At 45.2% G+C, this 27,449-nt stretch overlaps 1 protein-coding gene across 1 annotated transcript; it reads right to left on the bottom strand.

Moving 5' to 3' along the window:
- Positions 1 to 1,921: 1,921 nt before the first annotated feature.
- Positions 1,922 to 26,509, bottom strand: LOC119445988 (evasin-1-like). The gene is made up of 7 exons (XM_049663778.1): positions 26,479 to 26,509; positions 17,851 to 17,918; positions 17,122 to 17,149; positions 15,584 to 15,610; positions 12,521 to 12,585; positions 6,338 to 6,406; positions 1,922 to 2,085 (listed from the first exon to the last, which is right to left on the bottom strand). The coding sequence occupies exons 1-7, from the start codon at positions 26,507 to 26,509 to the stop codon at positions 1,942 to 1,944; spliced, it is 432 nt and encodes a 143-aa protein (XP_049519735.1). The 3' UTR covers positions 1,922 to 1,941.
- Positions 26,510 to 27,449: the final 940 nt, after the last annotated feature.

The raw sequence follows: 27,449 nt of genomic DNA, 5'->3' as shown, positions 1-27,449 counted from the left end.
CCGCGAAAATAAAGTGCTAAACGCAACGTCTCCTCTTACACCTAGTATCGCCAATAAATTTAATTGGTTACATGTAATTGATTACTGAAGAATGTAATTTAGTTACGCAGACCGTTACCGCGCAAAGAAGTAATCGGTAAATTACGAAATTACCAAGGAACGTATTTGATTACAAGTAAATAAATAAGTACAATACGTTAAGTACGTTTGTTAGCGTTAGCGAGCTTTGGTAAAGTTCGAATAGAAACGCCGAATCCTTTTTTACTTCACTCACGCGAGGCGCTGCTTCCAAAAACAAATACGACTCACGCTTCTTTTACTCCTCTAAAGGATATTTCTCACTCGCATCTGCTATAATGTTCACTCCAGTAAACACCGCGCGAAGCAGTCTAAGCCTCACTGCGCTGTATCCTTCGCAAGCTATCGCGTCGTTGTTTTGCCTTTGGGTTGTGGGTGAAACTGTAAGTCTAAGAGGTCCTTAAAGCAATAATAATCCGCACATCCGAACATACCATAAATGTCTGTTTATATATAAATATATATATATATATATATATATATATATAGGTCACAAACTATAAAAGGTCTTCGTTCTGGGGTTTTACGTGCCAAAACCAGTTCTGATTATGAGGCACGCCGTAGTGGAGGGCTCCGGATTAATTTTGACCACCTGGGGTTCTTTAACGTGCACTACAACGCAAGCACATGGGCGTTTTTGCATTTCGCCTCCATCGAAATGCGGCCGCCGGGGCCGGGATTCGATCCCGCGACCTCGTGCTCAGCAGAGCAACGCCTTAGCTGACTGAGCCACCCCGGCGGGTAACCACAAGTATATATATATATATATATATATATATATATATATATATATATATATAACCACAACCACATATAACCACAAGTAACCACAAGTATATATATATAGATAGATAGATAGATAGATATATATATATATATATATATAGCTCGAGTGCGTGCTTGCAAAACAGCGTCGCATATTCGCAGCAACATCTGAGCGAAATTAGGCCTGTTGATCATTCAGCGCACATGTATGGAGAATGTGCTCACGGATGTTCTTGCCCACCGACGACTCAAGGCAAGTGCTTCGAAGTTGGCAGAAGTTGGAAGAAGTGGAAGAATAGTGAGTAAATGCTCGCTGCTCTGCGCAAGGCATCGCGGCTCAGGAGGTGAAAAGCGTGTTGAAGAATTTCAGTACAGCGACAAAATCATTCTCGTGATCTTTCTTAGACACAACTTAGGCTAAGTTGTATTTGCTATGCTATCTATATCTATCTATCTATCTATGCTATATGTATTTGCCAGACTATGCTATCTTTTAGGCAAAGCCTAAATGAACCACTAGCAATATTGCTTCTCGTCGAAGAAATTTCCCATAAAAGACAATGTTCGTACACAGACAGCTTACTTACTACGAACATTTATCCGAAAGAAGCAGTACATTGTAAGCTAATAAAAATTGCACAGGTGATCTTAACGAGCAGAATGAAATTCTTGGGAACGTCGAAAAATGAACATTTAGTTATTACATCTCCTAATGCTACAGGTTCATAGTTGCTGTTACGAAGCATCATAAGCTGCCAGTTTTTGACGTAAAACGTGAGTGGAAAACCACAACGTGACATTTTGCTTTTCGTATGCATGCTTGGTTGACGTTATTGGATATCGGTTATTAAACTTTTTTTTTCTTTTTTGTGGTATCAGCGTTGGCAGGAAGTTAATGCAGGAAATCACATTTCACAACTTTTCTGAATAGAGGCAGCTTGTTTTCGATGAACCAGTTGATTTGCCGAATCAAAGAGATCCCCAAGGCCTGTGCATTCCGAACATTCGTCCTCTTTTGTTACATGAGGTGTAAAACACACCGCGATAAAAAGAACATCAAAATAAAGTGGAGCGGTCGTACTCTTTACAAAGGAAACTTTATTCATGATGATTTTGGCGATTTCTCCTATAGCACGTCTCGTTTTTACCGTTTCGCACGCAAATCCCCTTGTTGCAGGTTCCAATTGGGCATGCGTATGGAAGGTCTGGCGTCATCCTAAAGAGTACATCATCGCCAATATCCTGAAAGATGTGAGCCTCAATTAAAGGAAAACGTAAAGAACCTAACAGTGCTACAGGGTTCTCTATTTGCGGATTATAATTTGAACTGAAATTCGAGAGTGTGTCCTTTCAGATAATTCTGTGACATTAAATTCGGGGGTTTGCTAGGTTTCAATTACAGCCTACGATATTGTTAAAGTTTCAATTGTTGCCCTCATTTTGTTCTCAAACTAAAGAATTGCGAATCTTCTTATCAGTGCTATGCGCACCGACAAACTACAGAGTGCTGTTGAAACCTTCGGTTTACAAGTGCGGAAAGTTCTATATAATTAAGGCTACAAGAAGAAAGCAAATGGCCAAAATTCTAGAGAAACTGGGGATAAAATGAATGACTGGTTATGCCTCTTAATATCAATGTCCGAAAGTTCTGGGCTATTTTGATAAAAAACGTTCCATGAAATTTTCTGTGCATATGGTCTTTCGAATATGTTGAAAAATTTGCCAAATCCTTTAACTTACTATGTTATGATATAAGGGAAAAAGCCTGTCAGAAAATATGAAACAGCAGTCAAACAATTTCGCACCAACTTGCCCAAGCACCCGGCGGCAAAAATTGAGTGTGTTCGGAATGGCATCTTTTCTACGAGATTGTGATCAAAGGCCTCGCGGCTGAAAGAAAATATGGTATAGCGCCGAAATGAAGTATAACCAACGACGCGGGATCTTTTGTGTTCCTCACTGCGGGTATATGGGCTCAGTAGAGCTTGATGTGATGGCTGTCTCTCAGGCGACACTTTGGTGGCCGAAGAATGCGTTTTTGAGGGAATGAAAGAGCACGTAAATTTGGAAAATGGCACGTTTTTATGTACCTGTTGCAGCTTTGCCTGGGCGCATTTGAGGGGACCTGAGGCTTGGGTTGCGTTTTATACAAGCGCTTCTACGTATGTAAGCCACTTTTCCCCCACTGATCTTGAGGATGACATGGGGCGACTCGCCCGTTGCACGTTTTAGGCAAGCATATATTTGATGTTCTGGCACTGGGTACGGGATATAGCTAACGGTGCTCTTTATCTTCGGCTTTATCTAGTGCAAGAGCTACCATTAAGCAACTTACATAATTTATTTTACAAAGCTGTAGATAAACCGCTGTTTGTTTTCTTCATCAATATCTGTGTACTGCTATACCTGGTTAAAAAATATAAGTCAATTTTTGTTTTAAAAAACGCTGTGTGGTGGTAGACTAGCGAAGCTGTGGTATCACCTGATCCGATAGACCAATGTGACATAGCCTTGAATTGAGTTCTGTCGAGCCTGAGCACGACACCGTTGTGCATACTGACATTGCTGTTCCTTTCGTCGCTCAACGTATTCGTGGTGCTCTTCAGGCGTCCTAACTATGTGTGGCTTGATTCGGGCAGGAACCGCTGCGTCCTGCTATAGCCTGAGCACGATGCTATTGTGAATACTGACGTTGCTGTCCCCGTACGTCACCGCTTTATCATGTTCACGCTGCTCTTCGCGAGTCCCAAATATGCGTTGCCTTTCCATAGAGTTATCGCAACACAAATGAGATGAGGTGCTACTCGGGTTCTTCTTCTACATATGAAAGTGCAGTGACTTCACTCCCTGGCTCATATGCTGCAGTTACCGCTTCACGGCAACCGCAACCGTAATGCAACCGTAATCTTTACCAGGAAACGCTTAAGGTGAACCCTACTTGCTTCGCATTGTTCGAAGGCGCCTTAACGTCCATCATTTTGTTTTGACACTTCTTTCGTGCTTTTATTTATAGGGAAAATACTCGCGTGTGTCTTGCATGCGTAATTCCAATGGAGACGAAGAAAACCCAGGATCCCAGTCACATACGTCCATCAACGTTAGCATAAACGTCACCACTCCCCGTTTAGGTGGCGGGAGATTGGAATTGCGATAAAGGTATTCGGAACCTTCAGATGCAATTTTCTCGTAAACTAAGTCATTTCTTGTAATGAAACAAGCATTTAGAGGTTTATGGAATGGTACTTAAACAGCCCACATCAATTTAGTGTTTGCTGTTAGCGTCCATTTAATATATTGACCTGCTGGCGTTTCGGCTTAGGTTTCTGCGCATGGTACTCCTAATGCTCCTCTTTGCACATAGCAGCCAAACGTCGTGCTTCCGGTTTTCGTTTACGAGCCAGCAAACGCACCCATTCTCCATCAGACTTCACAATGTAACGGATACAATCTCTTTCTGACCGACGTTTCTGTGAGGCCTTCGTCTCATTCAAACTCATTGCACTCTGCTTCTGTACCCAGCTTCTTTGCCTTTCTGTTTCCAACCTCATATTTATTTTTTTCCGTTCGTAGTGATTAGCCGGCTTGCGTTTACTCGACATGACCATAGTACCATCAAAGTAGTTCCTTAGGACCTTAACAAAGTTTGTTGACTGACTGACTGACCCTCAAAGTGGGTGGAAGACGCAACGAAAGCTTACCATTAATATTCATAGCTAGTAATTCTGCATGAAAGTCGACTGCGTGTACAAGAAATATGCAAACAGAGGCGTAATCTTAGTGGTGCAGTCGAGCAGAACCGATAAAGTAGACGACGTGCAACGCTATTTATTTTGACCAAGGAGTCACTGCTAGCGAAAAATTAGAGTGAGGGCAGCCAGTGCAGTCTGAGCAAAAGAATCATACAGCTCATTGATTTCGAATTGCACTCGGTTGATCTACCTTAACTATCCCAAGTGCCTCTCCGGCAGATTCCAGCAATAACTCCTTTAGGCGCCAAGTCATGAACCTGCAGCATTCATTCACCTGCTACGTGTTGGCAGTTAAGCCACAGAACACCCGTACCCACGAGGAAGGTTCAATGACGGCTTGCCCTCAGTGCACCAAGCTTCCTCAATTATACATTACAGCGATATAGCTGTTTTTCCTATCACTTTGATTTCTGCCAGCGACTAACGCAATCACTCAAAAGTGCCATGTGAGATGCTTATAAATATGTAATCAAGAAACACTAAAGAAGTTACCATTCAGTCAAATAATTTTTTTTCTTTGCCTATTTTACAGCAGAGAATATTACAGCGTCTCCAAAAGGAAGTCGTGCAGCTAACTGCTGCGATTGGCTGACGAGTTAGGAGGAGCTGTACACCAGGTTTTCTGCTGCTTGGCCATAAACCAGCGCTAAGGTGAACGAATTTTTCAAAAAGCCCGCAGTGAGATGTGAAATGCAAAGTAAAAATTATGAAGAAAATGTTGACTGAAACCTTTTGGGCTCAATTTCTTGGTCAAAATATATTTTGCAGGGGTAAACCTGCCGAGATATCTAATTGCCACACGTTTACGGCAACTTGAAAGCGGTGACAATTGCATAACCACCACACAGACCAGAACGGCTCGACAAGGGCGCGACAACAATGGGTTGACGAAGATGGCATAAGGACGTCGTAATGACGGCAAAGGATACACAACCACAACAGTACGACGACGTGGGGATTAGAGCATGACGAAAATAGAGCAGTCCATGCCATTACGGCGAAGGTGAGGTTGACGCAATTGAGACAATGGCATGACATTGCTTCTTACTCCGTGATTTCTCTCGTTTGTTCTTGCCACAGTTGCCTGCTTTGGCGACTCCCAGAGTCTTATCAACTTTGATGCGCTTGCGTGGCACTCCGAGTCCAGATATCCGAACCATAAAACCGGGCAAGTAAAGAAAGAAATTGCTGGTTTTGAATGCGGTTCTCTGGGTAAGATCACTTCAAGAAACGGATACTATCTGGACTAGAGCATTTGTTCGTGTTGCCAGCGTCGATGAATTGAACATTCCTGACGAAAGGAAATTTCGCAAACGCAATTTCGAATGTTTACTTCCATCTTTACCGTACTACTTCTAAGACATTATCCGCATAACATTGCGCTAGCTATCGCGTTTCTGTTTCTCATGACAGGGGAAATTGCATATTTTTGTAAATTGCCTTGCAAAGTACTTTGTTCGCTGAAAATAGCTCCCGTATCACATCCCTGGTTGAAATAAGCTATAATGGTGAAGGTGTAAGGCTAAGACAACAGTTTTCATCTGGCTCGGCATTGTAACAGGAAGGAAATTAGACCAAATGTCCTGTGTGTTAGTTTCTTGCAGGTCTACAGAAAAGCGCGCATGCTCGTGTGTACAGGATGTTTAGAGGATGTTTATGTTTACAGGATGCGCTGGCACAGTAAAAAGAAAATATCGAAGGAGCAAGCAGATAAAAAAGTCAATTTGAAAGATATCAATACTTACATAGCAGCGTGTGTTGTTTTCTAGAGTCTCGGTAGTATTCTGGCATTCATGCTCACATTGAACAGGCGTCTGTGCAAATAAAGATGGGTGTTACACATATAATGCTGCCGGAAACACAGAGTATCTTACCGTTCACCACTGTTATTTTCTGCGCCGATTCTGTGTTCTTGGTGAAGTAACAAATATTTTACGAATCCATTAAGCCTAAAGGCCTTGCTATATGCCCACTCGAATATCTACATAAGGCTGATTCATACAAATGTTATGCAACACTACAGATTGTCTACCTTGAATTGGGAAACATTAGACTCCACTTTCGCCATAAAAAAAATATGAATTCTAACTGCATAAAATCAAAAGCTGCACGACGGGCAAACAGCAGGTTGTAGTTCAAAAAAAAATAACTTGAACGCGCAAACACCCAAAACGCTGTCCATAATATTTCAGTTTTTATGATGCAACATGACAACAGCATGAAGCTGGGTATTTCTCAAGAACTGTCTGGCGCCAAAACCTAAAGGGAATAAGTGGCCGAAAGTCATATCTATGGGTTCTTTCACGCGTACATTCCGCATCAGTGCTTGCAATTTAAGATCTATATATAGAATATAGGCGCCCTATAAAATGTGTCGTATTCACTAGCGCTTCAGCTCGCTCCAATGTAGATCGCCCTAATGAATAAAATTGCTGTATAAGTTTCGACGAAACCCATGCTGTTTACCTAAAATTCACTAAACCTATGCAGAGTCAAAATTTCTAGAGCTGCAAATGCTTCCGCTCTGCAGGTCAACCCTACGCTCCTGTAAAGTGTTTTCGTGGTTTTTCAAGCAGCCTACTGGAACAACGAACATTCGCAGCCTCTTGTTTGCGTTACGAGTATTACAAAAACCGGATCCAATACTCGCAACACACCCTGAGAAGAGTGTGCTTGCATGTCAGTTTTCAACACACGAACGGCTTGCATCAGAGACTTGATGATTTTGATTACTTGATTGTCTGGTCCTTGCACTCGATTTCAGCCGTTTTTTGTGCGCGCGGTAGTCCACTGTTTGCCATCATTCCGCGGGAGGGTGTAATGGCGGCATCGCAAGCAACGAATTTCTAACAGACATATACACTGCATCACCAGACACCATGATGTCAGTGCGGGTGATGGGCATGGAAGCACCAACTGGAGAACGAAGCGCCTCTCTTACGATGTGATTAGAATTCCCAGTAGAGTAAGACGGTGTCTGGTGGGCACGACGTCACACTTTTGCAGCGGCCTGTATTTGCGTTGAGTTGTCTTCACGATTTGTTTGAAGACTTTCAGCTCTTTCTTTTGAATGGGGCAGTGTTTCGACGAGGCTTCATGGAGGCCTCGTTGACTTCATTGTTGTACTTCATCACTGTGACTTCATCGGCATCGTTGTGCTGTTCAGAGCATTTTGGGCGCATGGTGGAATTTTTCATATGCTACTGATATGCCCACTTACTAAACACTTACGGCATATCAGGCATCTCGGGATGAAAGGCCACACTGCATGACGAAAAAATCCGACTTTTGTGTGTGACAAAATGTTATTAAAGCGAAAGCTTTACTAACCTAGTCGAGCCGAGTTTTGGCGTCGCCAGCAATTTGACCTTCATTTGACCGCAGCTGCGCCGCAGCCTTGGGAACGCATCATGTGACTCGCCCCGCCGAGCTCCGCCGGCGTCTGACCACGCCGCGGATACGCCCGGCGAGCTGCTTCGCTGGAAATGGTCCGAATGCCAAGCACGCGAAGCTTGCGTCGGAGACTGAGGAAGAGCCAGCCGTTCGGTTCGCAAAACGCGTCGACTTGTTGGCTTATAATGTGTACCCGGATTAGCGATGAGTGTATACCTAAGTATATTTATTACAGCTAAGTCAGATGTTAACCAATTGAAACCAGGACTTAACTAGGCTAAGGCAAGCTTTCGCTTGGCATATCCAAGGGTACCTGGGCTAAGCCGCAGTCATTTTTTTCTTTAAATGTGATCCTCACACAACGTGATTGTCCTCGGCTACGTACATGTATAAAATGGCATTTTCTGTCGATGATTAACTCATCGACATCATAAATCGCGCCTGAGGATGTGTCGCTACTTTCGATATAATGATTCGGACATTGATAGTGCCGTGTACATCAACTATAGCCATTGTATCCAACGCTGCTCTGTTCCTTATATCATCTGTGAGAAGGTGAATAAAATAGCCTATAGTGAAACATATATATTTATGCAATTCAGTATGTCGATCGGCGTCCCGAGCATGAAGAGGATGGTATGGGCCATAGCACCATTCTTTGTCATCTCCGTCCTTTAGGTTGAAGACAAGGAAGCAGCGAGGATGCTTTTCTTTCCTTTTTGTTTTAGACTGGTTCGTGCATACTCCTTCTCACACGCAACTCTCAGCACTACCAAAGGTACGAGGTGTACAAAGGCAATCGCATTGCGCCGCGGAATACACTATTTGACGTAACGGTGTGATTATTGGAGGCATTGAAGAGCCTTAGGTTTTGCATAATACGTGATGCGTATCAGTGATATGTGATATTTATGCCCTCTGCACATGCATCTCACATACCACGAATTGTGGCGGTTGCCACCGGTAACCTTGATTACGTAACAAGTTGGCAGTGCCAGTTTCAATTCGAATTAGGGCTTGTTACTTGATCTCAGCTCCCACACCAAGAAAAAAGAAATGCAAAATTACACAACGCTAAATCTCATGGGCATGCTGAGTACAAACCATTATAAGCGGTGACAACTTCCTGTGGCAGCGAAGACAAAGGTACATGGGTGGAACTTCCGTAATAGTGCATATGTTAGCACGCCAACTAGTCTCGACGTTTTGCTGGTGGTTTCTGTTTCGGTTTTACCGGCGCGGTAAAGATATGAGCGTTTTCCACATTTTTATTGCGATAGCAATTACAGGGACACTCCACGCGGATTTCTGCCGCCAGCGTCATCGTCGCCGTCACCGTGAGGTTCCGTATAAACTCCAAGGGCGATAACATCGTCGCCGCGCGCCAAATGCTGTATGTGCGAGTGAAAGCGCACGAGGAACGCACAGCATTCACAGAGAACGAATGCACGGCGGATAGCAAATGCGACCTCTTCTGTCATGCGAAAGGCCGTGGGGGGATGGGAGGAAGGGAGGGGAGGCGACGTTTAGGTGCGGCACCAAATTCGTGTCTTGCGACCTGGCGCAAGGGGATCTGGCGACTCAAAAAAAAAAAGTGAGGGGAGGAAAGCGGGAAATCAGCTCGGGAGGAAGGGGGTGCGGTTTCTACTCTGCCACCTGCGTATTTGTACTTTGTGCGGCTGCGGGCTGTCGCGCGCACCGTATCTTGAAAGCGATCTTCAACACGGCTCTGACCTTTGTATGCGCCATGCTTTCGGCCGCTCAGTTTCCGTTGAAGCGATAGACCGCACGAACCTTCGTTCGCTGCTGCAGCCGCGATTGCTCACGCCAGCGTTTTGACATTGGTTGTCTGCGGTAATCGAGTGTGATCTGTGCGAGCTGACTCCATGCTTGTTAATTCAGTTAGTCAGCGAATGTGTCCAAGTTTATGTAGCCGATAAAACTACTATCCTTACTCCGTATAGCTCGCTACTAATTTTCTATTGCAATTGATGCTTCGCCTTTCGGGCGAAACTGCGACTTTTTTGTAATTGTTTTCCTAGGAACACGCTCGCTGTATCAATGCCATCAATGAAATTGTGCCAGAATAAAACGGAAATGTATAAGGTTATTCAAAATCGAACATAAATAGCGATATAGCCTATGAATGACGCTGAAGAAACAAATAGCTACAGTTGTTGATGGAGCTGTCCTCGTAAACACATTACTTTACGCTTGGCCACACCCTATACAACCACACGTGCAAACGCACACAGTGTGCTGCAAACAATGTCATATGACAAGCGGTACAGTATTTTGCATAGTGAATTAGCGTAGAAAGTGCTCTTATTAAAGGTGTCCCGTAACATGCCAGGGAAAGCTTGTTCTGCGGCCCCGCTGGTATCGCCTCGACGCGATCATTTTACGCACTTCATAGACAAGACGTGACTTTATGAGTGACTCTATGATGGTTAGATCAAAATGTAATGTGCAATTTACGTTCGCAGAATATCGAGTACTGCGAAAAAAGCTACTGCATTACGTTTTACAATAATTTTAGGTATTGCAGAGCCACGGTCGAGGTGTTGCAACAACGCGAACGGTGCATCACATGCCGAGCCCTTTGACGCGCGAAAGGCGGCCTCGCGGAAGCTGTTGTAACCAATAAACGTGACGCCATGGCTTCAAAGATGAGACCGCGCATCAAACGATCACCGAGGCCCTTTAAATGGCCCCAACAGACTCAAAATCCTTGGCAACCAAGGAGCGCCGACTTCTGCTAATGGCCTGTTGCTACAGGGCGTCCCCATTTGACGTCATGGCAGAGTGAAATGTGCACATAAAAGCCACGAAAATTCTAGTAGAGGGTAGATTATTTCGCTTATTTTTAAATTTTCTGTTACTTATAACTTGGGTTTGTGTGGGTCAATCTTGTTAAATACATTTGCTCTGCGTTCTATGACAGGTGTAGAATAAACTTAGAGCAAAATGGAAACCTGAAAATGGCGTTTCAGGACCTTTTAAAGAAAATATTGTCATTTTTTATTTACTATGAAGTACAACTAGAAGTCCTACGAAAAGCAAACAAACCACATCATAAATTTCGGGGCCTACAAGGCCGACATTCTCGGTTGCCGTGCACTTTTTTCAGTACAATATCATTTCGCGATATTTCTAGTGGCGGGCAGGAGAAGCGTCGGCGTCTACCGGCAGCAGCATGCTCGGCACGCTGTTTTCGTCCAGTGGGAGAGAGAGAGAGAGAAAGCATTATTTTCATGCTGGGTGGAAGTGTTGAAAGGACCTTGGTCCAGAGCCTCGCTTGCGGCATTCTTCGGTGCAGCGCTGATAAACTCTTAAACGTACCGCTGGTCATCGGCGCTAGTGGCTTCTGTCAGCCACCCGGCAAGGAGTTTAGGGGAATGATTTGCAGGCGCATGCAGGGGAGGTCAGCGTGGTCCACAGGATTAGAGGATACGGGATCTGTTTGGTTGTTCGCCACAGTGTCAACACGGTGAGGGAGGAAAGCTGTCCACCTTATGCTAGACATCGACGCATTCTGGTGCTACACGCGAAACTTTACCAAGGTGTTTGCATTCCGGAAGTAGAACGCTCTCTTCGCAAAGTGCCGGGAGCACTCTCGCCTGGACATGCAGATGCGCCCAAGACTACACCTGAAATCTTGCCAAAGTGATGACATCCCCGGCAGTGAGCAACAAACAATGCCGACCCTGTATGCCGCGCAAGTCATGCAATTGGCAGTTTCTTTTGCGCACTGCTTGTACACGCAGTTGTGCTTGTACAACTGGCGGACTCGCTGAAGACAGTGAGGTTGCCGTCCTCAAGGTGTCTGGTCAACGCCTCGAGTGACACACATGCGCTGGTGGTTTCAGTTGGACGCTACACAACGCCCTTTCCGCGTAATCATATGCAACCAACAAAACATTACGGAACACACCGCTGTCTTCAGGTGATCCTAATATATAGGCTCAGAACAGTTTAGAGTCGCTCATGAATGCTGCAACCCATCGTTGCATTTTTTTTATCAGAGGATAAACAGGTTCTTTTTCTTTCTCGTTGCAAATTCGTTCCATATAAACCTTTTCGCGAATGTGTACATATTCGCACAAATACCGTCAGTTGGAAGTCAGCGCTTGTCCCGTCCGGTTGCTATTCGTCCCCTTGTTTTTTCTTTCTTTGTTTTCGTCCTGTTTACTGTCAGTGTGATCACCAGCTAGCCCAGGTAGCCACCTTGTTAAGACACTTTGATGTCTCGCACATACATACAGCTAGCGGACTCAACTTCCATCGCCGGAGGTCCTGAGAGCGGCACCCCCAGAAAACACGCAAAAATACCCGTAACATGAGACGCGAATAAATTAAGGATCCACACAAGAAACACTTTGTCGTCGTCTTTCCAACTGCGCATTCAAGAAGAGGATGAATATTTGCTTTTACACACGGTGCAACATAAACGCAAGAGCAATACTTGCGGTTTTATAGCAACCGGCCCTTTGGGGTCAGGGTCTCCCAAAACGTACTCGACATTGAATACTAACCCCAAATCCAGTCTTGTTCTCAGCAACATAAAATGGACATCCGCCACTGTAATCATCACCCTCATCTGAAACACAGAAAAAGCGGTATATAAAAACTAGCCATAGGAAGTTTGCAAAAACTTTATGTCGGCAGCCGGCTTGGTTAACTCACTAAAATGTGCCAACGCATTAATACTCATACGGCCATTACGCTTACGTTCATTAAAAGCAAGAGTGTGTATTTACGCAATATATACAATGGGATAGAGCAGCGGAGCCGACTGACAGATTGTGCAACACTTCTTCGTCACCTGGTATTCTTCGCGCTCAAGGTATCTTTGTTGCGTTCGTGCGCAAGCGCCATGTAACATCACTCCCCGGTTGACTAAGCGCAGTCACTGCAGCTGCAAAGTTTGCGGTTCACTGGAAGAGTGGTAAGACTTTAGCCGCTACACATGCACTACGTCACTCGGATTGGGAGTAGGAGATGACGTCCGCGGTGCCGGTTATCATATTTTTCTGCACAGTTCCTACGTTAGCATGTCGGCTGTAGACCGGAATAATTTGGAAAAAATTGCTGAGAAATCAAGCACGCCTCATGCCACCGACGTCCTGCGCGACGAGAAACAGAAGAAGCAGCAGCGGCCACCTAGGCCGACAAGTGCGCGCAGCAGCTAAGCCCAATGGGAGTGAAGAAGAGCGATACGTACAGCGCGCCGGCTCTGAGAGCGAGATGGCGCGACCGCTTCACCGACGACAACCCGTCTCGCCCTGCGGCGTCGCGTAACCGTATCGATCTGCTCCGTCGAGGTGCTTTGGTGACGTGGCGTCGCGGCTATACCCTCACGCAACGCCTGGCGCGCTAAAGCGGCAGCAGGTCTTCGGTTTCGCTCGCTCCGCTCCGTCGAGGCGCGCACGTGATGTGGCATCGAAGTCGATGGGAATTTAGGAACTTTTATGCTGCTACAGACGCCTGCTTTTTCGGTCAATGTGCCATATGATATTTTCGCATCAATAAGTGAGTGCGCACACAATTTAATAAATGCGTCGAAGCATGGGTGATGGCGACTACACCTACAGCATACAAATGTTCGAAGCTGAACGTTTTGTGATTGCCCACAGAGTAAGCGAGTGGCTTGCAATAATACGCTTTTGCTAAACGCTATTACAAAGTACAGGACATCTACGTTCCAAGCCCCTTGTGCGCAACAAAAGCAATTATACGCAACTAAGCACACCCGCGGGACATAAGGCAGAAAATAAGCAGTCAGTGAGCACCCCGAGAAAATTCACCTTGTCACGAACGTGATAAGCCGCTGCTTCAAAGGGTTTGTCTAATAAAGAACTAATACCAATACTCACTGATCCTGATTTAATTCATAGGGGGGCACGCTTAGGCAGCTGGCTTCGAATACATTTCAAGCGCAACTTTAAGTACAAGTACGTATACGTTGCTGGCGCCGTTTGGACAAGGCATAATGAGCTCAGAAAGCGCTTACATGTTCTCTGAAGCTGTGACCAAAGCTTCGTGACATTCATCCAGTCACCGTCCGCGATATCCTCCGAAACAGAGGTGAGGTGTGCTGAGCCGCACCGGGGCGTCATGCACATCCATTGTAAACACAGAGGCAGCTGAGGCAAGAAATGGACGCATCACAACGAGATCAAACATGGTGGCGCCCACGGGGTCGCCGTGCAAAGGGTCTACTCTAACGGTCATCTGCGCTTCATGTCTTTTTGGTTCCGTTTCTTCCTCTCTTGCGATAGCTATGATATGGACACTCCAGGCGAATTTTCGCCGTCGTCGTGATGTTCCGTATGAAGTCGGAGTGCGATAACATCCCGGCCACACCACTTATGCTGCAGGTGCGAGCGAAAGCTTGCGAAGGTGAGCCGAGAAGGATGGTGGCTTGATGCAGCGTTGTCTTTTCGCGCTCGCAAGGGAGAAAGGCAGGGAGGGCGCGTGGCCTCTTCTCACGCGCACTTACTCACTTTCGAGAGCGAGAAGACACCTCCGTACCAAGGAACCATCTTTGTCGACTCACCCTCGCAAGCTTTCGCTCATTTCTACCACACCGTCTTCTAACGTGGGGCAGGCTGGTGCGCATTTACTTTTCTACTCCAGCTGCGGCGGCTGAGCGTGGCCGCGCGCATCCTATCTCGGAGGCGATCGGCTCTGGGTCGAAGGGTAGACGACGGGAGATAGCTGACGGCTTCGCTTGCGCTGTATTTTCGCGCACTTAGTTCGCGTTGGAGCGAGAAGCGGGACAAAGAATTCGGTCACCGCTGCTGTTGCTCTTCATCACGAGAGCGTACTGACAGCGAGTGCTTGCGGTCATCGAGTGAGATGTGTTCTTTTATGCTTGTGCGGGCGTAACAATGTGCTGGTTAGTTTAGTAAGCGAGTGTTTGCTACAGTTTATGCAACTAATAAAACGGCTAACGTTACATCGTATAGCCGCTTAATCATTTGCTATAACAATCAATGCTTGCAACAACAAGGAAAGCATGCGCGCAGTGCGCGCAATGCTCTGGAGAGGGAAAGAGCGAATGAGAGCGAGATAGAGAAATAAATTGTAGCAGCACCAACGAGGCAACGCGCAGAGCTGCTGCCGACGCCGCCCGTGTTTCCCCGTTTCCCGCGTTCGCGCCGGGGAAACGCGGGCGGCGTCGGCAGCAGCTCGGTAGCAGCTCGGAGACACTGCGCGCAACCGGTTTCCACCGCCGCGTTGAGATCTGCGCATGCGCTGACCTTGTGGATGACTTGGTAGTGCTTAGCCTAGCCGAAAAGCCAGGACTAGCTAGGTACCCATCAGCTCCGCTGTCTCTTTAGCATTGCGCCTCCAGTGCAAGCTACGCTAATTTATTTAACGAATATTTTTTTAATTTTTCTTATGAAAAACTGTGGCAGCAAGCCACTGCGTGTACATAGCTTTCTTAAGTATACATGCATGCTTTATGTGCGACATGAGTACATAATACCGGCGTATGTAATGCCCTAAATAACCAATTACATGCGTGTGGCCTAATTTCTAACCTCTTGGCGCCCAGTGTATACAAAAAAAAATCGTATTTATCAACTTACCACTCGAGGAGCTTTCGTCATGCGCTTCTGCAGCAGAACAAAAAAAATATTTTATGCACAATAAATATTCATGGCAAACAACTTATTTTTTTTCTAGGTTTGCTACATAAAATAACGGCTACATACTAACGTTTGCTCACGCTCAAGAGTGACTTTTTCCTCATTTGCGAAGCAATGTAAACATTACAGAGAAAATTAAATTCGACATTGTATATTAAAAAAATATATAAGAAAACAGACAAGTCTTGTAATACTTTATAAATTCATATCGAACCTTCATTTGCCTGTTTCCTCCACTTGCGGGTGCTTCAAGCTGTCTCGCCACGCACACACAAGCCAATTGCCCACTACTGTTTACCGCACTTCCCCCAATGCTATTACCCTCTAGTCCTGTCTTTATGGAGCTCCAGTGCCGCATAAATGCCCCAAAGATGCTGTCGTTGCATTTGGTGTCTTGTGACGCTGTGTAACAAAAGGCAAGAATAGAAGTCGACAGCAAGCAGCCAGGGTATGAATGAAAGTTGCATTCTGGATGCTTGGCGAGTGTGAGCACTGAGAAGTGCGGCGAACACTATTAAGGCGAGAGCCTTAAGTGCATCATCCGACGGTGGCGTTGAAGAAAACGGGGCGTGTGGTACAGAAAGTCATGTGAGCTTTCCTCATGCAGACACGCGCTCGTGCCTCTGCTCGCGTGTTCGTCGTCGTCATCTTCTTCCACAGCTGGCTCCGAGGCCGCTCATTATGCCAACTTTCCCATACTGCCCCTCGCGCTCGTGTCACTGCTCTCGCGTTCGTTGTCTTCTTCCGCAGTTGGCTCCGATGCCGCTCAACATGCCCATAAAAGGCAGAGTTAATTAAGATAGGGTTAATTCAGGTACTCGAACCCACGACCTTCGGTGGGACTCGAACCCTCGAGCTTATGTGGCAGTTGAACCCAGGACCTTTGGTTTTAACACGAAGGTAATTAAGGCACAGTTAATTAATATAGAGTTAAGTAAGGTAACATTTGGGGTTAAGTAGAGCGAAGTTAATTCGAGCTTGGTTTTTTCGTAAGCCAACACCAACACCGTCGCCGACCCGAGTCAGGCAATACAAGCTTCGCTTGAAAAATAGTAGACCTGAGAGCAAGCTTCTGCGCCTATAGGCCTTGCTTTCTCCTTCCATTAAAAACGTGGTCCTTCGTATTCAATAGTGCTGCACAATTAACATTTTTATCAAAGCCACAGGGGACGGAAAATTGTTAACTATTTCATCTTTACTCTCTAAATCTATCATCGTAAACATTTCGTTGAGTAGTATTTGAATGATTGCGTCTCTTCGACTCACACCTTCCCTGAGTAGAAAATTTTCACTTTTTTAAACCTATATTACCCAGGGATTACATGCAGCTATAACCCATTAGGTATGAATGTATGCTTCATGTGCGACATCACTACGCACAACAAGCATATATAGTGGCAGGCATAACATAGTATATATACGTGACTAACTTATGTGCTCTGTAGGTGCTCAGTATTTAATAACATGTATTAGCTTACCGTTTGAGAAGGCTCCATGGTGTGGTTCCGCGGAATATATAAGTATTTTATTCACAATAAAAAATTCATGATGAGCACAGTAAATACTTTCTAGGTTTTATATATGAATGAGCCCAGGAAGTATTGAAATGCGTAGCATTTCTATTCGAAATGCAAATTTTGCTGGTACATGTATTTTTGTTCTGTCCGGCATCACGATTGCATATTGTGTAAATCCACGGTTTCTTTACGAACGTGTCTGCTTTTAGCATGTGGTTCGTCTTTTTATTTAGTCAATGTTTGAGAATATTTAATTACTTATAGCTACAGCGTCAACCGAGGAGACTGCCTATCCCTTCACACAAGCCTTATGGGGTCAGGCTATTCCTTTGACCGTGAAAGAAGGTAAGGCGTGCAGACACGGACACAAGAGAAGCGAACTAGACCACACAAACGCCGACTATCAACTGAAGGGCGCACTGTGGCGGACAAAAATGCAGACACAAAACTTATCTGTATCATGGGACTGCACACAAAAGTCACAGACATTTAACACACAGTTAATCATACAGAAAATCCTAAACCTGAAGCAGTGGGAGGCACAAATGTCCCGCTCGGACCTGGAGGAGTAGCTGGCTGTCCAACGCCTTGACACCGATACACACACAGTGTGTATGTGTGTGAGCTTTGTGGGCGATTTGATCTTGGTAAACGAAAATTCAATTGTGATGCAACACAGCGGTACTTACCGCAAGCCGCCAGAAGTACAAAACATATCGCTGTGGCGTAGATAAAGGCGTTCATGGTCCTAATAAAACCTGTAAAGAAAGTTACATGAATTGCTGATCTGTGCTTTTCACAGCTTCTTTTGCCAGTATGTATTCCACGTTCAATCATATACGCTTTTAATGCTATTAGCATTCTGACGGTAATTCACGCACTTTAGGGAGACTGCATGTCACTCTGTCTATGTCTGTCTCTAACCGTTTTCACGCCATCATTGGTCACTGGGTAGTGAACGGTCCAATAGTTAGAGCGTCGGGCTGCTGTGATGAGGAAACTGCGTTTGAGACCCTTTGTTAGGACAACTTGGGTCACTGACATGTGATATTGGGTATGCGCTGCTGATCAGTTAACTCGTTTCACAGTAAATCGTGTTGCTGGTCAGTACTTAATTATGTGCTGCTCTTCCATTAACCTATTCACGCCACCTCTTATGTGAAGCTTGTTATGTGCCGCAATTCAATGAACGTCTCGGATGTCAATTTTGGTCACTTGATTTGTGCACCGTGCACGGTATGTGCCGCTCTTCAATTACCATTTCTAACCCGAACTTCTGTCACTGGGTATGTACCACTTAGTATGTGTCTCATGCATGACGCGTTTCGGCAGTTGCAGTACGGCGTGTCGATGCATTCTAAAATGCTAGTCACATTAAGGTCGACATTCGTCATAAGATGGGTTTTGCCAGATTCGGCAAAGGTGCTTGTTTCCTTCCCGGTTTCTATAACCGTACTACTCACCGTCTAAAAGCAAAGCGCTCCGTGTTAGCCGAGTTGAATTAGGTGCAGACATCAGCGTCTGCAGCTGAGACCCCATGAAATTATTAAATAAGACACAATTGAAATTATTAAACTTTGCAAAAAAATACGGCAAACTGTTAGGATACGTCAACAACGCCGTCTAAGCTTGCACGATTCCAGTCACAGACCATGTAGGGTTCATGGTCGTCTGCTCTGTGTTTAGGTTGCAGAAGGCAAACGCTCGCCTGCTCGTTGCGTTCAATATTTACGTGAATGTTTTAAAAGCGAAGGTTTGCGAACCTTGCCGGGTTCCGTTACCGTAGGTGATGCGGCCTGGCTGTTCTCTTGCCGAATAGGCCAACCAATCAAAACAGAGTACGTGTACCGCGCGCGCCGTGGGTTTCCTTCCACCACCATTGTCGCTCACCACCTCACATCCGCTGTTGCAGGGTAATGAGGGAGTAAACGCTTCTTGTGGTTAGAATGAATTCGAATTGCGCTACGTGCACGTGCACATAATGCTTCTGAAACCATGATGTTGTATTCAAGGCGTCCGTCCTATTCGCTAGTAGTCAGCAACTCCGTTCAGCAAAAGACTCGGCATAATTTGTGTGCGGCCGCGCTTGCGTGTGTGGTTTGGGGGGATGTGTGTGTGTGTGTGTGTGTGTGTGTGTGTGTGTGTGTGTGTGTGTGTGTGTGTGTGTGTGTGTGTGTGTGTGTGTGTGTGTGTGTGTGTGTGTGTGTGTGTGTGTGTGTGTGCGCGTGTGTGTGTGTGCGTGCGTGCGTGTGTGTGTGTGTGTGAGTGCGTGCGTGCGTGTGTGTGTGTGTGTGTGTGTGTGTGTGTGCGTGCGTGCGTGCGTGCGTGCGTGTGTGTGTGTGTGTGTGTGTGTGTGCGTGTGTGTGTGCGTGTGTGCGTGCGTACGTGTGTGTGTGCGTGTGTGTGTGTGTGTGTGTGTGTGTGTGTGTGTGTGTGTGTGTGTGTGTGTGTGTGTGTGTGTGTGTGTGTGTGTGTGTGTGTGTATATATGTGTGCGTGCGTGCGTGCGTGCTTCGCTGCATATAGATTGAACTCATTAGACCTGCTGCATTTCGTTTTGTTATCAAAGTATTCCAAACACACAAGGGTGAGACTTCCCGGAAGGAGCACCTGCACTGAGCCAGGTGCATTGCACTGGATTCCTATCACGCTGCATCAGCCAGAAAAGTGGTTGGCAAGTTTCGCTGAAGAAAAACTAATGCTCTGTGAGAAATGCTACCACCATCGTCTGGACATTTCGCTCTGCTAAGGGGGGCCGTTGGGCAAGAATTCAGCCAATGTATACAGCTAATTCCGTAATGTTTATAATCATTCTGCAGGAACCATGATGGCCCCTTAATTTTTTTACAAGCCCAGCGCTTGCCGTGTAAATAAAAACATGGGCAAACGTGGCAGGGAAAACCGCAACAAGCAATCGGAGAGCTCCGCACGCACATGCGTGACCTCCGCGACAGCCGCAACTGTTGATCCCTGAGGCCTTGTGTTGCACCCTTAAGGCTCCGCTTGCCAGCAATGACTTCAGGTTGCAGCGACAGATGACGCTACAGTAGATCAGAGTGCTCCAGCAACCCAGGCCGTCATAGAAAAATAGCCTCGTTTTTGCCGCCAGGACAACGCACTGCCCTATTCCTGTACACTATACTATAGGCTATCCCGTGAAGAAAAAATACATGTGTACGTTAAGCACGCGAACAGCAAGGTAGAAATCTGTGAGATGAATTGGCGATGCAAGAATTAGCAGTCGCTTCTATAGTCTGTGCCATAAGGGTGCGTTAGAGGTCTGGCTGATCACCGCGCAAGACTGTGAAAGTGTTATTTTTTTTTTCATGTGCAGAGCGCAATGATAACCACACAAATTCAACACGGTCATAACTTAAGCAAAATTGTTAATTAAGCTTCCAAAGTACAGGACATAAGCAAAATAACGATTACACCCATCACACAGCCGTTTTGTTTGTAGTTCATCCTTTCCTTGTGTGCAGTCCGTTGCATGCTTTTGCAAGTTGCTTATTCAAATTGAACGCTACAAATATGCTCCTTCCGTCAGTAACGCATTACAATGCAGTCAAATGCGTTTGTTCGTGATCTTTGGCGAATGGTTGATTTCCCTTTGCTCCATTAGATAAGTTGAAGCTTCCTGGCAACGTACATACCAAGGCTTTTTACTATATTCTTGTGGCGGTACCACGCGTCGTTAGAGGCATCAGCTATTCCATTCATGACTGGTGCGTCTGTATACGTTTTCCTGTAGGCGTAATATGCAGCGCCTTCTATTGACGAAAAAAATCCGGCCAAACCATGTATTTTCACACTGGAATTCAAGATGAGAAATTGGCGGTCGATTTATGGTATCTTCAATTGCTAAAAAAGATTCCCTTGTAATTTTCGCATTCGTATGCTGCTTGACTCTCCTCGAAGTCGAGTTTGTCAGCTTTCTGGGCAGAAGTATTTCCTACTGATTCTGCTGCCAATCTTCCTTCCGATCAACAGAGATGGGGTACCAAAGCAGCTTTAACTTCAACATTGTCATTGTTCACTTTAAAAAAGCAGTTACATACGATTGACGACGCGGACATTGAGTCTTTCGTGATCGGGAAGATCTAACGTGCACACCACCATAAGTCCGTTCAGAACAACCTAGAAAACTCAAGAGCTTCTTTTGAAACCTCGATGGCTCCTTCCTAATCCTCTGAAGATGCTAATGAAAAAAAAGGAGGCCGGGTCGGCCAGGAGAGCATGCGTGTAGCCTGTGCCTGACAATTATAGCAAACTAGTTACCTCATTTTGTGAACTGCAACCAGACATTCAAGTACTAATTTTACTCTACACAATACAAACAGTCTACTAAAAGAATGTCATGCAGATCTAACCTACATGAAGATATCTATGTGTTTTTTAAATTCGTTAAGTAAATGCTATCAAACCGTTTGCATTCTGTCCCACGTATTGTAGAATAGCGGAGACGTTCCTGTCCGGCAAGACGGCAAGACGCAATGAGTCAATTACTATGCGACCTATGTTAGAGACGTGACCACGGACTACACCATCCGGTAAATTGGCATGGTTTTCATGACATCACCGTGGGACTTGACTTCTCTCTGATGATGGCGGCGGGTGAAATGGACTAAATATATGTCTGATCTGCCCTCAGACATATCGGGGACAAAATTGGGCAAGGACCCCAGTGTAATAGAACGCTAAACTATTTGAATAAATGAAAACAACAGTAAGAAAGCTTTACTCGTTGCTACAGCATTTGTATTAATCCAAACCAGGTTGATAATTTTGCAACGTGGGTTACGAAATTTATCGATCATTACAGATTCCCGGATTTTGTTAGCAGCTGTCTGAAGTATGTAAGAGGCACGCTGCTAATGTCAGCGCCGGGCCATTATTGTCGCTGCTGCAGGTACAAAGCACTACAGCCCACCATAACGACACACCATTTTGTCCTCCTTGAATGCTTGGAGGGTGGGCACAGTCATTGTTCTTTTTTTTTCAAAGTTCGCTTTTGTTGAGACGCTGGCACCTGGCACTAAGTGCGCGGCATCATTATACTGATGCAAGGACTCCAGAACCAGGAGAGGGGGGGGGGAGCAGGGGGGACTGAGCCCCCCCCCCCCCCACTCCAAGAGTTTTCCATCATGGGGCTCAGCCCTCCTCTCTCTCTGTCATTCATCTCTCCTCTCCCTTGCCTGTCGTGGCCCCGTCTACTGCCTGTTGCCAGCATGTCGAATAAAAAAGTTGATCATCATATCATCCCTCCCCGTGTCTCTCATGTTACCTGCCCCTTCTCTCTGGTGATGCCGGAGAGTCAAATGGAAAACAGAGCTGTCTGATCTACCCTCAGACATATCGGGGATAAAATATGACAAGGACCCAACATGCGGAGCTGGCCAACTTGAAGCCCAAGTTTTCAGTGAGCAGCACCTGTTGATTCCTTACAGTTTTCTTTGAACAACTTTCTTCCCGCTGTGTCTGGGCTGTCGAGAACACATGCGACACGGTTGCAGGGGTAGCTTGGGGATACTCATATAACACACACCTCAAACTCCTTCAGTGCTTTCAAAATTAGGCTCTAAGACTTGTCATATTCAACCCATTAATGCGCCAATCTCCCCCGATTTATAGAAACCGAAACATACTTCTTCCTCTCTATTAGTTGTTTTCTCATAGGCAATCAATCTTCGTTTTTCATACTCTACCCAAAGAGGTATCGCTGAAAGTTTCACTGCTGGAAATCTCAACAATGCTAAGAAGACGGGATTTGCAGAGTAACATAGCCTTCTAGTGTCAAAAGCAGAACTACGTATTGGATGGAAACCACCGTCTTTCTGGGAAATTAAAATGGAATAGCATCTCATGTGAACTGTAATCATGTTCGTTATTGCATTTATGTTATTGATTACACCGAAAATTCGCCTTAGAAAAAATACCTGTTTAATCGCTAACATACAACTTATTGCACTTCATCGGGAGTTTTAAGCTGGTTGGATTCTTTTTTTGTTTACTGCTTTATTTTTCTTACTTTGTTTCTGTGTAGTCCGTGGTTCTTTCTATACAATGTTTAAAATGTTCGCTTTAAAATTATGTACAATGTCTCTAAGCAACTTACTGCTGCAGGTTAAAATTTAATATTATCAATTTTTTTTTATTCGGGTGTGCCTCCTGACAATTTTCAACTTTCGAACACCCTATCGTGCTACTCATTTTCTACGTGCAAATGAGTCCACAGTTACAAAAAAATAAGTACAAAAATAAATTTGAAAATCTCATTACATTACTTGCCTCCGAGTGAAAATACACGATAAAATGCATGCCCCTGCATAATATTTTCCTGGCTTCCAAGATTGCTGTTTTATTAGATCGCTGTTAAATGTGTTTAACATGTTTATTGGACGCGTCCCAGAACTGCTAACGTAATCACATTAGTATCTCAATAGCTGTTCACTCCTTCACTATTCTGAATGCTTTGCTTCTTACATGTAGAGAAATCGACAATTTGAAGCCAGGTGCTATTAACAGCGTGATGGAGAGATTTCTCAAGTGCAGCAAGCGACACTCAGCTGTCCACCAAACCCTATCTAAGTGCTCAAAATGCTGTCTATGTGATGCATGCGGCGAAATTAGCACCTAACTTTTCAGCCATAAATATTTATGTAAGGTACCTGTTCAAAGCTTTTTTTTTTCTAGCACTTGCACATATTTGACACTTCACATGGTAAAGGAAATACCGTTTACTGTGGCTGTCTGCACACCCTGTCTAGGCTGACCTTACCACCCACCATATTTTGTGATTCCATCTTCATGTCACAGTCGATTTGTCTGAAACTTCTCTCAACGCGTGTTCTTAACGTACGTTCTTTGCAACCTCAAGCTGGTGCTCTCCTTTCTATGACGTCAGATTAAATCGATCCTCTGCTGTAAAATATAGGCAGTGCTTCGAAGTAAGGGCCTTCAAAATGGCGTTCCTTAAACAGCCTAGGCTAACGGGTAAGTAACAATACGTCATTTAAGCCTAATATTGAAGCAAAAACACTGATGTATCAGGTGGATTAATAAAACGTACGAAGAAAAGCAAGGCATATGTGTTTCTGTACCATTTGCCAAAGAAAACGGTCTCCATGTGGCGCTCGGTACCTATCATCGAGTGCCATCTCATGCAAATACGTCAAAATACTGGCAATACGTACGTTATAGAGAGCACCTGCGTCATTTAAATAAATATGTTTTCGTGTGCTTAATCCCCCTAGCATAAAGTGTCGTGCATGTCGTGTGCGTGCACTTGACACTTTGGGCAGATGAAAAAAATTCGCTGTGGCTTAACTCAGTTATGCCTGGGTGTGCGCAGCGAGAGGTACGGTTAATCTTATTGTTTAGCTTGGTTCTCTCTACGGTTACATCTTTATCGTTTAGCTTCGTACGTCTGAGTGTTTAGGTTTGGATGCTACCTCTCGTTAAGTTATGGTTAAATTAAAGACTAGATATTTTTAAAGCGTAACGCATTTATTTTGAAAGTCTTTATCTTGTTGTTTCTCAATTGCCACAAATACGGCCCGATGGTCGTTGAGGCGGGAGGATAAGGGGTTGTCGTCCAGTGACTTGAACACGTTTCGGGTGCTATCCTCGTCTGAATCCACTCGCCTGGCCTCTTCGTACTTACGACGCTTCTCGAGGCGTGCGGCTCGTTCTTCCTCCGTCTCCTCGGCTCGCTGCCTCCTCTTTCGTTCCGACGACGAAGCCTGGCTTCTTTCAGTCTCTCCGACTCACTTTCCATATCTGCCGACGAATCGCACCGAGCTGCCCCTTCTATATATATATATATATACTATATACGATGCAACGCCGGCTCCTCCTCTGTTGCAACGCGGTTTCACCGGCTCCTCCTCTGTCTGACGTCATGCCAGATGCAAGGAGCGAACGCTTGCAACACAACTGTAGCGGCGGCGGCGGCGCGTCGCCGCGCCGTGGTAACTCGAGCAGACGACGTCAGATGGCGCGGCGAGCGACGCTGCCAGCTGCGGCGGTTGCTAGGCAACGGATCAGCTCGCGGTGCGGCCACCGGCCACAGCGAAACAGCGAGAATGCGGTCAATGTAGTACAAAAAAATGCTAATCATACTTTGCTACACGTGCCGTGTTGTTCTAAGGTTCCGGCTTAGCTGAAATTGCCATCATTTCAATACCTAAGCAACTGTAGTAACTATACATATATATAGGTATATGTTCCTTAGCGCCCATATTAACATTAGACTGCGCCCAATTGTGCTGCTTATTGCATGCTTGCTATAGAAGTTAAAAAGCAACGTGCTGTGCTGTAGGAGTCGCTTCAAAAGTATCATTGCTTTTAAATAAAAATGTTGGCCTTAGTCTCTACTGGAAGCGTGAGAGAATATGGTGATTATAGCAGATGAATGATGAGGCCAGGAAGAAGCATGTATTGAGAGAACGACGTGTAGAATACCTAATCAACACAAAAAAACATTTCGCAGCTGTATGATTAAAGTATGGGGGGTTACTGCCAAACCCACGATCTCATTATGAGACAGGCAGTATTGGGGGACTCCGGAATATTTTAGACCGCCTGGAGTTCTTTAATGTGCACTAAATCGAAGTACACAGGTGTTTTCGCATTTCGACCCCATCAAATTGCGACCGCCGTGGCCTATATTTTATCCCGCGACCTCGCGCTTTGCAACCGAACAACATAGCCACTAAGCTACTACGGCGGGTTATGTGTATGATAATCCTAGCAAATCATACATCAAAGATAGTGACGCCGTATAAGGAATTTCTCACACCCTTCGGAAGTCCCAGGTATGTGTTTTGCCACTGCCCGAAATCTAATCAAGGCTTTGCAGACGCCTCCAATATATCCGGTGCAATTCCTTTGACAAGCCGGAGCCTTTTCGTATTCTTCCTTATATGCGATATTTCTATCGAGACGTAGCCTTTTTCATTTAATATCTCACGAACATACACTAGAAAATTATCTCAGCAATATTAAAGCGCTGACAATATATGCCCAAAACAAAGATTTGGGCTCATCCTGGCTGACATCTATCGTGGAGCCGGGGGACCACGACGTGAAAAATAAAAAATACGGATTACTGGCTAAGAAAAACTTCACTAAGAGGTCGCATATTTGAATGAGCTACACGCAAGGTACCTCTTATTTCTGAATTCTCCAGAATGACGTTTCAAACACCTTCAGGGGTGCGACGCAGCTTGAGTTGCTGTGACAATTCATACCGTTCACTTCCCGTCGCGCTCCACCACCTACGCGAGAAATCTGTTTGGAACTCGGCTTAACAGCTTACTTGTAAATGGCTTCATATTGTGCGCGTCCATCAAGAACAAACAGGCATTCCAGAGAAAGGCTTCCAGGCTCAACTTCGTTCAAACTGCGTGCACTCCCGCTTCTATCTTTGTACTCTTTCGTGAACATACGCTGGCGTGAGCGGAAAGGAAAATTACTTACCGAGTATACTTGCGGTGCCGTTTACAGTGCCGTTTACCGAGCTTGCAGTGCCGTTTTATAGCCTCAAAAAATTCCCACGTGAGTCGTCTAAAATGTTGTTTGTAGGTTTAGAGGAAGGGCGTTTGAATGCATTTTCGGGGAGAGGTAAAGGACGACAGCCTTCTATCTGCGTCACGGTTGGTGCCACAGGTCGACAAAAGGCACCGCGTAGGCAAACATTTAACGTTGTTGTGGGGTCGCAACCTGCGCATTAGACAACTTTTCTCACCTGTGCGGTCTGAAAAGCTGCACATAGATATAGTGCAGCTACTCCTTAGCAGTGCACAAGTGAGATATCACAGCAGGCTATGCACGCTTTGCACAATGCGCAATAACTTTTTTGTGCAATTTATGGCCTGCCAAGGATCCCTCCTATATAGTAATAGACAAAAGCACGCGGCACATGAGCAGCTCATAAAAAAAAAAAAAAGAGTGCAGGGGTAAAGCGGGCAATTGCCATTCTGAGAAGTTGCGCAAATTATAGAATCGCTCCCGTTGTCAGTTTTTATAACAATATTAATGTAATTGTTATCGTCTGCCATTGTTTACTTAGCATGAGCGTTAACGGCCCATTGTTGCCATCGGTTGATTTGGGTTTACTTATGGCTGTGGCCACCATAATTAGAGCTTTCGTTATGACGCTGCATGTAAATATCCAATAAGATGCCTCTCGAGAACTGCCTCAAGTAATTTCTTGTGCGGTACGCTTTTCTTTTTGCATTTACTCATTCCATGTGCCTAATAAATCAGTGATAAGCCAGGTGTTCATAT

The sequence above is a fragment of the Dermacentor silvarum genome, chromosome 3 (genome assembly GCF_013339745.2).
Source record: "Dermacentor silvarum isolate Dsil-2018 chromosome 3, BIME_Dsil_1.4, whole genome shotgun sequence".
In the NCBI taxonomy this organism is placed as follows: Eukaryota; Metazoa; Arthropoda; class Arachnida; order Ixodida; family Ixodidae; genus Dermacentor; species Dermacentor silvarum.
Note: the sequence above shows the minus strand (reverse complement) of the source record. Positions and strands in the feature narration are given on the sequence as shown.

What these genes read in the sequence shown, in the direction of transcription:
- LOC119445988 (XM_049663778.1), bottom strand. Translation starts at nt 26,509, where the DNA reads ATGGACGCGCACAATATGAAGCCATTTACAA. An exon ending in CCATGGAGCCTTCTCAAACG is followed by an intron (nt 15,611 to 17,121) that starts GTAAGCTAATAC and finishes GTTCTGCTGCAG; the next exon opens with AAGCGCATGACGAAAGCTCC. An exon ending in TGACGAAAGCTCCTCGAGTG is followed by an intron (nt 12,586 to 15,583) that starts GTAAGTTGATAA and finishes TCTGTGTTTCAG; the next exon opens with ATGAGGGTGATGATTACAGT.